The sequence below is a fragment of the Carcharodon carcharias genome, chromosome 33 (assembly GCF_017639515.1).
Source record: "Carcharodon carcharias isolate sCarCar2 chromosome 33, sCarCar2.pri, whole genome shotgun sequence".
Lineage (NCBI taxonomy): Eukaryota > Metazoa > Chordata > Chondrichthyes > Lamniformes > Lamnidae > Carcharodon > Carcharodon carcharias.
This window is the reverse complement of record NC_054499.1, coordinates 992,451-1,005,966: the sequence shown is the minus strand read 5'-3', so window position 1 is coordinate 1,005,966 and position 13,516 is coordinate 992,451. Positions and strand designations below refer to the sequence as shown.

Genomic DNA, 13,516 nt, shown 5'->3' with positions numbered 1-13,516 from the left:
GCGGCACCCGCTCCTCCGAATTCCCGCCGAGCACCGCGGCACTCAGTGCTCCTCCACGTTCCCGGCATTCTGTTTGTGTGCAGCTAAGATGGCGACTTTGTTGTCGGTGATGCCGCAGTTTGGGAGACGGGACTTTAGCCCAGCCGCAGCTCAGTGTAACTCCAACTTATATCCTGAGTGGATGAGCCAGGAAGTCAGCACGGGAGTAAGTATTAACCCCAGGCCCGGTGATGGGGGCGGCTGGAGCGACTCCGGGACCCCCCGGGTGATGCAGCAGATTTGGGACCTGGGCTAATGCGCCGCTGCTGCTGCTGCTTTGGTGGGTGGGGGTGGGGGTGTGTGGGGGGGGGGTGGGGGTGTTGGGGGTGGGGGGGGGGGGAATTATCCATTGATGTGAGGTTGATAATTATTCACAGAATCATTGAATTGTTACAGCACAGAATGAGGCCATTCGGCCCGTCGTGTCTGAATGAGCAATCCCTCTAGTGCCATTTCCCCATTGCCCTTCATGAGGGCTCTGGACAGAGTAGGTAGAAAGAAACTGTTCCCATTGGCAGAAGGATTGAGAACCAGAGAGCACCGCTTTAATGTAGTTGGCAAAAGAAGCAACATGAACATGCGCAGTAGGAGCAGGAGTAAGCCATTTGGCCCGTTGAGCCTGTTCTGCCATTCAACAAAATCTTGGCTGATCTGATTGAGGCCTGGACTCCACATTCCACCTACCTCTGATAACCTTTGACTCACTTGTTAGTCAAGAATCTGTCTACTTCAGCCTTAAAAATATTTAATGACCCTGCTTCCACCACTCTCCAGGGAAGAGAGTTCCAAACATTCATGGCCCTTTGAGAGAACAACTTCCTTCTCATTTCTGTCTTCAATGGGAGACCCCTTATTTTTTAACTGTGTCTCTAGTTCTAGTCTCTCCCATACGGACAAACATCCTTTCTGCATCCACCTTGTCAAGTCCCCTCAGGATCTTGTATGTTTCAGTAAGATCTCCTCTCAAATTTTTAAACTCCAGCAGATAGAGGGTCAGCTTGTTCAACCTTTCCTCTTAAGATAACCACGCCTATCCCAGGTAGCAGTTGGATGATACATGAGGGAAAAACATTTTACGCAGCAAGTGGTTAGGATCTGGAATACACTTCTGGATAGTGTGGTGGAGGCAGGGTCAATCCTAGCTTTCAAAAGATAATTGTATAATTACCTGGAGAGGAAAAAAATTGTAGAGCTACAGGGGGAAAGGGCAAGTGATTGGGGTGAGGTGAACTGCTCCTTCAGAGAATCAACATGAACTTGGACACTGCAGATCAAGCAGCCTGTTGTGCTGTAAGCATTCTGTGATAATAGGGTAGGGGACCAAAATAAAAGCAAAATACTGCAGATGCTGGAAATCTGAAATAAAAACAGAAAATGCTGGAAAAACTCAGCAGGTCCAGCAGCATCTGTGGAGAGAGAAGCAGAGTTAAGGTTTGTGACCCTATGACTCTTCAGAGCTGGCCAAAGGATGACCAAAAACCTGGCCAAAGAGATATGTTTTAAGCAGCATCCTTTATTTTATTCATTCATGGGATGTGAGCATTGTGAAAAGATCAAAGTTTGTTTCCTGTCGGAATTGCCTTTTAGAGGGGGTGGTGAGCTGCCTTTTGAATCAATGCAGTCCATGAGGTGTAGTTATACCCACATTGCTGTTAGGGAGAGAGTTCCAGGATTTTGACCCACTGACAGCGAAGGAACAGTGATATAATTTTGGTCAGGCTAATGTGAGGCATGGCTGGGAACTTGAAAGTGTTTGTACCAGTTGCCGGGGGGGGGGGGGGTGGCGCATCTGTGGTGGACAGTAGGTTAAGATTAGCATTTAGACTTTGTCTAGCGTTTGCCATTGGTGTCAGGGTGTAAGAGCCAGAAAAAAGTGAGAAAAGATTTGGTCTTAGAAAAAAGCTTTAAATCCTGTTTACTGAGTGTAGCATTACATTTGATTTCTGTTAAGATTGTTATTGAACTTTTACATTGCCACTGGGGCTCTCTGCTACTGTTGAGACCCTGTTCCCTACTATCCATTTTCACCAATACAGCCCTAGGTTTCTGTCTCTGGAAGGTATAATTCTAATCAAAGGTTAAGTGGCAGTGTATGTCTATAAATTGAGCACTCAGTATAAGATTGTTTTCCTCTGCCTTCTAATTCTCAGATATTTAGTCTCTCTCCTGTTGTGGATGAATTTGTGTACATTCCTAGGTAAAATTTGTTTCTTTTAAAACAGACAACCATTATGGCTGTGGAGTTTGACGGTGGAGTTGTTATCGGTGCTGATTCTAGAACTACCACAGGGTAAGGCTGTTAAAGTTTAGACAACTGACTATCGAAAGAATGAAAGTGCTGCAGGGAGTCTGAAATTATATATGCATTACTCTACGTTGATTCTAATAACTAGAGTTGCATACTGTATCTTTTGATGGTTAATTTAATTTGTGTACACTGAAAGTTAAACATTGTCCAGGATTTGAAAGAGACCTACCCAGCTCCTCTTCACAATGGTGTCATAGGATCTTCTGTGCCCACCTTAGAGGGCAGACAGGGGCTCCGATTAACTCATTTGAAAGTTGGCACTTTCAACATTGTAATGCTCCCTCAGTACTACCTAAATTTTGCGCTCAAGTCTCTGCAGTGGGACTTGTGACTTTAAGAAGTTGAAGATTCATCTTAATTTCTCTTCACTGATAATGCTATGCTAGTCACTCACATGGAACTCAGCTGCAAATGGATTGTCTCTCCCATGCCAGTAACTTGTTCTCCATTGCTACAAGCATCAAGTGTTACATGAAAGCCCTAAACAGCGATTTTCACACCTGCCAGATGCTAGCTAACATCAGGGCGGGCATGCACCACCTTGATGATCGGTGCCTAGAGCAGCTTGGCAACAGGTGTAATCATTGAAAATGACAATCCACAAAGACACCTGATAAACAGTTTATATGCAGCACTTGTAGCAGAACCTGGCTCTCATGGGTTGGCCCCTTTGGTCGTTCCTTTGCTGTCGCTGGGTCAAAATCCTAGATCTCCCTTCCTAACAGCTCTGTGGGCATACCTGCACCACGTTTCACGATGACTCACCAACACCTTATGAAGGACAATTTGGGATGGGTAACAAATGCTGGCCTAGCCAGCAATGCCCATATCACAGGAAAGACATTTTAAAATGCCATCAGCAAAAATGCATGATATGAAGATATCCCATCCCTAATGGATTTGCTGCACGTCCATCATATGCAGATGGAAACTGAAAGGTTGCTGAAAGGTGTACTGTCCTGGAGATATCACCCTCCCTGATCAAGTGTACTGAAAAATGAGAATGACTGTTCTTAGCAAAAGACAAACTGCTACTGAAATTCTTTAATGTTGACCAAAGCTCAGCTGAGTTAAATTTCTTCCTTCCTTTGCTTCTTTCCTTCCATCTCATAACCTGCCTTCAATTTAATTAATTTTTCCCCATGTCTTTGTGTCCATTTTAATCTCTGACTAAAAGATTAGGAAATGACTTTCTATGCAGCAAAGGTATTAAATCCCTCTTGGTGTAAGCTCTTGCCATTCACTTGGCACTTTCTACATTCCTCTCTTGTTTCAGAGTTATGGGTTCAAACTCTATTCCAGTGACCTGAGCTAACATTTCAGTTTAAATTGAGGGAGTGCTGCATTGCAGGAGGTGCTGTCTTTTGAATGAGACATTAAATTGAGGCTCATCTGCCCTCTGCGGTGGTCATGAAGGATCCTTTAGCACTGTTCTACTAACAGAATTTTTTATCTGTTCCATGGCTGATATTTGTCCCTCACCAATTCTAGTTGCTAACTGTCTCAGATTATGCAAGCCTCTTGAGTGTTAACAGGATCCAAGCCAGTTGGTGAAGTTGACACCAAACAACCTAGTATATTGGTGACATCTCAGTCCTGAATTGCACAACTCTAAACTTAATTTAGAATGAGAGATTTGTTTCAGCAAAATATAATATTTTGAATTTAGATTGTTGGTGCACCATTGGGAAAATTTTTAACGCTGTTGCTGCTGAATATTGCCAGACTTGTAGTTCAGTATGTGACAAACATCACTTTCTGGGAGGGCAGCTCTCCTGTACAAGACCTCTTGATTTTTTGACAGTTCCCAGAAATCCCTTGGCCTATGCAAACCCAGTGCTATCCACAGATAAACAGGATCGATCATGCAGAAAATGTTGGCAACACTCAGCCTTTTTCACAGTCACAGAATTTTAAGGCACAGAAGGAGGCCATTTGGCCCATCATATCTGCACCGGCTCTCTAAATGAGCATTATGACCTAGTGCCATTGCCGTACCACATTATTTCTATTCATATAATCATCTAATGCCCTCTTGAATGCCTCGATTGAACCTGCCCCCACCACACTTCCAGGCAATGCATTCCAGACCCAAACCACTCGTTGTGTGAAAAAGTTTTTCTCACATCACATTTTCTTCTTTTGCAAATCACTTTAAATCTGTGCCCTCTCGTTCTTGAGCAGCTTCTCCCTCTCTACTCTGTCCAGCCCCCTCATGATTTTGAACATCGCTATCAAATCTCCTCTTAGCCGCCTTCTCTCCAAGGACAACAGTCCCAATCTATCCTCATAGCTATTCTCATTTCTGGAACCATTGTTGTAAACTTCTTCTGCACTCTCACCAATATGTTCACATCCTTCCTATACACAACTGTACACTATACTCCAGCTGAGGTCTAATGAGGGTCTCATATAAATTCAGCATAACCTCCCTGCTCTTGTGCCCTATGCCCTTATTAATAAAGCCCAGGATACTGTATGCTTTATTAACTGCTCTCTCCACCTGCCCTGCCACCTTCAATGACCTTTCAAGCAGCACCTGTAAGGAATGGATAATAGCAGTGTTCAGGCACTCTGTAGAACTATTACAGATGAGCAACTTATCAGAAGGAGCAGTAACATGATCCAGAAAATTGGAGGGAAAAAAAAGACCAAATGAAAATTGAAACAGCGGCAAAGGTAATGTGATCAAACCAATAGGTATTATGTAAATGGAAGAACATTCTTTCCCCTTTGTTCTCCCTTCACTGCAGGTGTTGATTTTTACAGACAGTACGTGTGCCTGTGTGAAAACAGCCAATCGCAGAATGGTAACATTGTCAGTAAAATTTAGCTAAAAGCAAAATACCGCAGAAGCAGGAAGGAAACAAAAAAAGAAAATGCTGGAAAGTCTCATCATGTCTAACAGCATCTGAGGAATAAATATATAGTTAACTTTTCAAGTCCTTATGACTCTTCAGAGCAGAAAAAGAGTCATAAGTAAAATTCAGTTATCAGTTCTAGTCTCTTGTGATGTGCTATAACTTTTCTTTTTCAGGTCATACATCGCAAATAGGGTAACAGATAAACTGACTCCGATTCATGACCTGATTTTCTGTTGTCGCTCAGGATCTGCAGCAGATACACAAGCAATCGCAGACGCAGTGACCTATCAGCTGGGCTTCCACAGGTTAGTCCTGTGTGGACTTTGTTTGTAATAGATTGGAACCATGATTTAATGTAGGGTAGGTTTATGAGTGAAAGAAACTTTATGAATACAGGTTTCTAATTGGAGATGAGGCTGTAGATTGAGACTATAGGACTAACAGTCGATATCTTGCTGTCATAAGGATAGAACATTTATTTTGACATGCAGCGATGCTTTTACTGGCTGCATTAAGGGCTTGCTGTGGGTTGTGATGTTAGTGAGTGGGATGCAATTCTGTGGTTGGGGCTTAGCGAGTTATGTTCTTCTAGGTGGTGGTGACAGTGGGTTTGGAAGGTGCTGTCAAAAGAGTCTTGTTGAGTTGCTGCAGTGCATCTGAATGTTAGTGGTACAAGGAATGAAGGTGGTGGATGTGGTACCAGTCAAGCGGCAGCTTTGCCCTGGTGTTGAACTTCTTGAGCGTTGTTGGAGCTGCACTCATCCAGGCAAGTGGGGAGTATTCCATCACACTCCTGACCTGTGCATGGAAAAGTTTTGGTGAGTCAGGAGGTGAGTTACTCTCCAGAATTCCCAGCCTCTGACCTGCTCTTGTAGCCACAGTATTTATGTGGCTGGTCTAGTTCAGTTTCTGGTCAATGGTAACCCTAAGGATGTTGATAGTTGGGGTAGGACACCCAGATGCCTCTGAATCTCAGACCTCTGTAATTTATCACCATTTAGATAATAAGCTTTTTTATTCTTCCTGCCAAAATGGACAATTTCACATTTGCCCACATTATACTCCATTTGCCCGCTCATTTAACCTATGTGTCCCCTTGTAGCCTCTTTATGTCCTCTTCGCAACTTACTTTCTTACTTATCTTTGTATCATCAGCAAATTTAGCAAACATTCATCTAAGTCATTTACATAAATTGTAAAAAGTTGATCCCTGTGGCACAACACTCATTACATCCTGCCAACCAGAAAAAGACCCACTGTTTCCTGTTAGCTAGCCAATCTTCTATCCGTACCAATATGTTCCCCCATCCCCCACACCATGAACTTTTATTTTCTGCAATAGCCTTCGATGTGGCATCTTACCAAATGCCTTGTGGAAATCTGAGTACAGTTGTTACGATCCCAGCTGATGTTGCTGCTGGCAAGCCTGATCCCAGGGTGAAATCCAGCTTGTTAGATCCTAACTTTTATTTTTTTGTTTAGATACGTGGAGAGGGATTACTGAGCAGAGTCACAGGAGTCAGCTAATGATCTTTAACAAAAAAAAACATTTATTTAACAAGAAAAGATGAACTATATTACATTACTCTCTTACCCACAACTATACCTTTGCCTCCCCTCCCTCCTCCGGACCTCTGTACCCCTCCCTCCCACCTCCAGGGTCTCTTCCCCCCACCCCCCCCATCCCCAGGCATCCGCGCCCCCCCTCACCTCCCACCCGCCCGATCCTCCTCATGCCCCCGCTCTCCTCCACCCCCGGGTCTGCCCCCCAACTCCCCCCGTCGGCTTGCAGTCTGACCTGTGTGTGATAAGTCGATAGGAAAGACAGTGTCTTGCTAAGAAGGTATTCCTGTCTGATTTTTCCCAATTGTACCAGAAATTTACAGGGCCCTTAAGGCAATGTTACCTGTGTGTAACAAGAATACTTATTCTGTGTGTATTGTAGAGATGCTGTCGATTAGCAGAATCTACTGATTTCGATATTCAGGCAGCAAAAGCTTTATGCTAGTGAAAGTGCAGACACAGAAAAAACAACTTTAAACTCAACCTCTGGCAAAAACACCCAAGGGAAAAAGATAAATTCACTAAATGTTTTGAGCACTGTTGAACCTGGCCCATTCTTATAGCGTGTATGGCATCTGATGATGTGCTGTTATTCTCTGTCACTTTCTTTATAGCATTGAGCTTGATGAACTTCCACTGGTACAGACAGCTGGTAATTTGTTTAAAGACATGTGCTACAAATACCGAGAAGAGCTGATGGCTGGGATCATTGTCGCTGGATGGGATAAAAGAAAAGGTGGACAGGTAACTTTTTAATCTCTTATCCACTGCTGACCTGAAAGGACATGGTGGGGAGTGGTCCCCCTGGCCATTGCCCTCTGGACCCCGGCAGAAGAATTAGGAGAGTGAATGTAACATTCTCTCTCTCCATTATCATCAACGATCGCCCCATTTAACTTTCCTCTCCTCTCCTCTGAGGCCCCTGAATGTCTTGAATGCCTCTGCATGCTATTCAGTAATTTGCTATTGGGAATCCCTCTTGCCCACTGCATTGTTGCCATCCTGGTTAAAGTCACAAGGGATCATGACAGGTTACCTTGTCTTCCCTTAGTTCCTCAGCAACAATTAGCATGATCGATCACTGCATCATCTGTTAATGTGCCACCGTGGTAGTGCACCTCTTTGAAACTGCACATTTCTGACTGACTGTCATTAGTTCCGCTTTTCTGTTGCTCACCCGCTTCTGCTCAGTGACTTTAACTGTAGGTAGAAGGTGAGTTTTCATTCATCGCAGCTTCACCACCACTTGTCTTGTCAGGATCTGCCTGACTTTGTCATGATGAACTTAACCTTTCTCCCAGTCCATTACTGCTATTAAGATAGAGACGAATAATAATATCATGGGACTACCATTCCTCTTTTTCTAATCAATCTGCCTTGGACATACATTGTTGCTTTTTCCTTGTTGCTGGGTGAAAATCCTGGAATTTCCACCCTAGTCATATTGTGAAATTGAAATCAATGCAGAGATTGCAGCAGTTCAAAGAGAAGGCCCACTGGTGAGGGTAACTAGGGATAGGCAATATATTTTTGGCTGTGCATCACCTTGCTGAAAATACCCTAAATCCACTCTTAGGGGTGAGATCAAGGGAGGATTGAAGAGAGAAAACCCTGCAGTGCCCTGTTACAAAGAAAGGGAAAACTCAATCTTCATCCTTCTATTAAAGAAGGGAGGGGAAGACCAAAATAGGTGGCCTGTTCCGTAGCAAAGGGAAGAAACATTGAACTAGCTAACTTCAGTTCTCTGTTACAGGAAGGGAAGGGGTGAATGGAGAATCAGTTTGGGCTGCTCTGTTAACTGATGGAAAATCCGCCCATCCTGATACTTTGTTTTTTCCTCTGGGATGATGCCTGGTAATGGGAAGAGTGTTTCCCAGTCTAGAGCCTATTTTTTCTCCTCCTTCCACATTTAAGCATATCAGTTTGTGATCAGGTACATTCCACTGGTGGAAGCTATTGTTCCTGAATTCCCCAAATCACCAGGCTTCATTTGTGAATAAGTGTGATCATTCTGGGAGTGTTAATAATCTTGTTTTCGATTGTAGGTGTACACAGTTCCAATGGGTGGGATGATGGTCCGACAGCCCTTCTCCATTGGTGGCTCTGGAAGCACCTACATTTATGGCTATGTTGACTCCTCATACAAACCTGGAATGACAAAGGAGGAGTGTTTAGATTTCACAGCAAATGGTGAGTGCAGACGGAGAGTTGGGCCATTCTTGGTTTTGTGCTGCAAGTAATTATGTCCATCAGAAATACAAAACAGTCAGAGTTTGATAGAGTAGGATGCTTGGACATTTTAACTGCTGATCAGAAATATTTATAATTCAAATGTAATATCTGTCACTAGATGTCCCATATTTAATCTTAATAGGAGATCTTCCATAGTCCTACATTTGGTAAGTTAAGTGATGAACCTAGAAGGACAGAAGTGTTAAACCATATTTTGCACAACACACCTTTCTCCAAAGTTAGATTGTCACTTGAGACTAGAAAGTGACTTGTTTTAAGTAAATACAGATTCAAAAGTCAAGCATATTTTATTGTTTGAGGAAAAGTTGCAGATTGGAAAGTACTGCTTAGTTTCAAGCTGAAACGTTCAGCATTATAATAAAAAGTGATGTCTGGGCATGCTATATGTCCACTTTTAATAATGATTGGTTTAAAATACTGTATATGTATCTAGTGTATGGAATTTTCTGGCTGCACTAAAAAAATCCAGTGGTTTGGAATGGACAGGGTTTCATCTCGGCATTTGAAAATACCTATGGGCATAAGAGTTGAAATGTTCAGAATGACTGGGTTCTGATCGAGGGGGTAAAGTGACTCTTGTCCTTGAGAAACAGCTTATCCTCAGTCTTGTGAACAATGGCATGAGATTCCTGGGCTCCCAAGAATCAGGTGATCTTAGATGTCTACGTTCCAGAAGGACCAGCAGGGCTATCCTTCCATTCTGTGGGGCAATACACTTTTGGATCTTTCCAATCAATGGAAGCAAGATTGGGGGGAGGGTGTAGAGCGACCCTATCCTGTGTCATGCTTTCCTGGATACAGATTATGCGAGGCTACCAATATTTACTCAAAACTCACCTTGTCATAGTTGTTAAATGCAGTGAATCACTAGTCCAGTCTCAGCCAGAGTAACAGAAAGGGTTGGTTCCTGTATTCCTCGGTGAGAATGGAAAAGATTCAGCCAGGTCTCTTGTGCCTGATGACCATTCAGTGACCCTATTAAAGTATGTTTGTGAGGACAGGATATGGCTTTGCCTTTCAGCTTTGTTGGAATGGTAGACTGTGACATTCAGTAAATGAGGAATGACAAGTTATGCTAGATACTCTGGCAAAAGGATACTCCTAAAAGAAAAGCAAGGATTTAAACACAAAAAGTGCTGTACTTTTAAGAGATCCTCCCTTTTTCTATGTATTGCAGCTCTTGCGCTTGCAATGGATCGAGATGGGTCGAGTGGTGGAGTGATTCGTCTGGCAGCTGTCACTGAGAAAGGAGTTGAGCGCAAGGTCATTTCTGGGCACCAGCTGCCAAAGTTTTCTTCAGCCTGAAGTGACTGGCGAGAGCAGTTCAACACTAGTTTTCAATGATGCTTCATCACTGTTAATGAATTACATCTCATTTAACCTGTATTATTCAGCATGTAGCAGTGTTGTTTAAATGTTTCCAGCAACAACTTTCATAAAATATTACTATTAAAATTGTCCAAAAGAATGGTTTGTATGTTTGTAATCTGCTGCTATGGTTACTATCCTGTTAGGGGCAGTTAACATTTAAAGAAGAAAGCTGAAAACCCAGCAATTAACTGACAATTACACCACTTTAAACAAAAAGAAATGTTATTGTCTTATCAAACAATGTAACAAAGTAAGCACTATTTAACACTATAGCTTATAAAGACATGCTATAAACTCAGTTCTACTTTTTACTTCGACCCAAAGAAGTTCCCCCTTACCTTACAAAACCTTGAAGTTTATTCACTTTCCCTGGGATCAACCCAAAGGGAATGTCACATCCCTCGTTTTACTTTAATTCATGTTAGTGTATTAGCTATTTTTCTAAGGTAAGATTCCATTAGCTTTTTGGCTATGTGATCCTCCACCTTTTCCTTTACCAACCTCATGAAAATGGATGCCTCAGCTCCTTGTTTAAATTGCTGGCAGATGTCCAACTGCCTTCTCTCAGCTTCCCAAACTGTGTTCTGTCACAATCAGCTATCATTCTCCCCTGCCGCTGGACAGCAACAGGCACTGAATGCTGTACAGGCTGGTGCAGCTCTGCAGCAGTTAGGGTTGTGGGAGAGATATGTTGTCACACTAATGCCCAGTTGCCCCAGAAGCTAGAGGACTCGCAGGGTGCCTTTAGGGAGCTACAGGACCAACCCCATCAAGGGGCAGACCATGCACAGTGTAAGTCTACTATTGCGTGGCTGTGGAACCAGATGGGAAGCATCAGGAGGTTGTAGCAACCATAACGAGAGCAGCGTATCATACAGTTGGTACTGAGACTGAACAGGAGTCTGTAGAGGAGGATAGCGATAGGGAGGCAGAACCTGTGCCTGTCTGTCCTGCTTAGCCACAACACAGGAGGCGTGTTAGATCTGAGAAGAGGGGCAAAGAGGAACCAGAACAGCCTGTTCCTGCTGAGGAGGAGCTCACTGAGTTCAGCACGTCCGTACCCCTTGGCTATGAAACTTTAAAGGCATTAACTGACTATTGAGGCCTGGTTTCAGCTAAAAACTTGTCTTTTAGCACAGCTTTTAATCACCCTAAAAAATTATAATCCTAGTTGGACATGAAGCGAGTCACCCTGTCAGCATGTAGGAGTGAAGTGAGGCTTATGCTTACCCAGGAGGTCTGGAATAGTGGGGTGAAGTGGAAAGATTTTATAAAGAGGCTATAAAACGCCCTGGGCTTGGAACAGACATGATGGAGATTCGGGAGGTGCACAAAGATCCCCTGAGAGCCCTATTGCTTTTGCAGAAAGATTGTATATGGTATTCGATATGCAGGGGGATCTGGCTGACAATGATGTGCATATGCAGCCTATTCCTGCAAAGGGTCCAGTTCTCCCTATGGAATGCTCTGGGGGACAGAGTTAGTGAACAGTTGGTGTGAGATAGAATACTAGAATTGCCAGAGAGCCCTTGGACATTTGCTATGAGTCAGGCAAGAACTGAAACTGGTAAAGGGCAAAGCAAAAATAAAAGTGCAGGTAATTGAGGGAACTAAGGTTACCCACTCAGATCCTCCTTTGAAATGTTCTAATTGTGGAAGGGGGGGACAGATGCTGAAGAGTTCTCAAAATTCCCACATTTTTCATATCAACAAGGATATGACTTTTGGACTTTTATGGCAGAGGACCCAACTGCTGAGTTAAGTGTAGAACCCTGCAGACAGGAGGCTCAGCCCATGAAGGTCTGGGACTGGACATTCCTGGGCTTGTTGAGTGCAGTGTGGATTGTTGCCTGGAACCAGACAATGAGAGGAGACAGAATACACATTCTTCCCTTTAAAACAATCAACCCAGAGAAAGACTTAGTCTTACACAGAACTAAAGCCCATCAAAATCTTGCATAAATGATCGCTACTAACCACTAAGGCAGGAAGGCAGCATTCAATGCAATTATGCAAACCCATCAATACTCCACATATACAATGGCTTTCTGTTCAAGACTAGTTATGGGGGCAGGAAGACAACGATAAACATCATGCGAGCCCATTAAAAACAATGAGACAATCACCTGAAGAAGCCCAAATCAGACAGAGAACTAACGTTGATTTGGCTTCAGATAAGAAATTTGAAAAACCAGTATAACTGGGCCACCAGTTACGAAGAGAGTGAGCAGTTTTGGAGCAGTTGAAGCAGAATTTGAGCAGGAAGAGGTGGCTGAGCCAAGCGGAGGGAGGAGATATGGAGGTTTGCAGGCCCACAGGCAACATCACGGCGAGAGGCACGGGATGGCAGGCTCAACCGAAGACAACAAGGCCACACCGCAGCCCTCCACGAAGATTGACCACCTTCAACCACACCCTCTGCTCAGAAGAATCTTCGCATATTCCACAGACCAGGACCATGTGGGGACAGCAGGCCCCAGAGGACACAAAGAGCGTACCCCAAAACTGCAACCGGCTTACCTGGCTGGATTTCGAACTGTCAAGGAACCCTGGTTGGTGGGCATGAACCCTGAACTCTCCTAGTTCAATTTAGTTAGGTTTTGGGGGAGGGACAAGGGTAAGGGGATTAGTAGCGTAATTTTCCATCATTGTGCCGTGTGTTCCCCATTCTTAATTAAATGTACTTTGTAGTTCTGTATAATCTCAGTGTAATCCTCATGTTATAAGTTCATGTGTGACCTCAATAAACCCAGTTTTTTTCTTGCACCAAAACCAGTTGTCTGCTGCACTTTGTCACAAGCCCCAAATAAGTCCAAGGTCTAGAACCCAGGGAGTGGGAGCGATTCGGACCGCTCAGAAGTCAGAGGTGAGGCTGACACGCACACCACCTCCACCCCCTACGATGGCCAAAGAGTGAAGGACCCCAAAGACACAGGAAAGTGGGGAAAAAGTGAGGCCTGTCACAGTTTGACAGATTGCAAGGTAGGAGAATTGCCTGCACCCCTGGGTAATCCACCTGATTGTACTCAGACGTGACTGATGTGGGAGATCAGTAATCACCACTCTGTTGCCAGGGGGCTGATGGTAAACAATGTGAAAAGACAGCCGTTCTTCAGTG

At 43.8% G+C, this 13,516-nt stretch overlaps 1 protein-coding gene across 1 annotated transcript; it reads left to right on the top strand.

The window, feature by feature from the left end:
- The first annotated feature begins 23 nt into the window (after window positions 1-23).
- On the top strand, window positions 24-10,495 carry psmb6 (proteasome 20S subunit beta 6). The gene is made up of 6 exons (XM_041178850.1): window positions 24-205; window positions 2,262-2,329; window positions 5,385-5,516; window positions 7,389-7,518; window positions 8,820-8,964; window positions 10,205-10,495. The coding sequence occupies exons 1-6, from the start codon at window positions 89-91 to the stop codon at window positions 10,330-10,332; spliced, it is 720 nt and encodes a 239-aa protein (XP_041034784.1). The 5' UTR covers window positions 24-88; the 3' UTR covers window positions 10,333-10,495.
- The last annotated feature ends 3,021 nt before the right edge of the window (window positions 10,496-13,516 follow it).

Bases quoted from the DNA above. Each gene is read 5' to 3' on its own strand.
- psmb6 (XM_041178850.1), top strand. From the start codon at position 89: ATGGCGACTTTGTTGTCGGTGATGCCGCAGTTTGGGAGACGGGACTTT. The intron at 206-2,261 runs GTAAGTATTAAC...CTTTTAAAACAG, and splicing joins GCCAGGAAGTCAGCACGGGA to ACAACCATTATGGCTGTGGA. The intron at 7,519-8,819 runs GTAACTTTTTAA...TTTCGATTGTAG, and splicing joins ATAAAAGAAAAGGTGGACAG to GTGTACACAGTTCCAATGGG.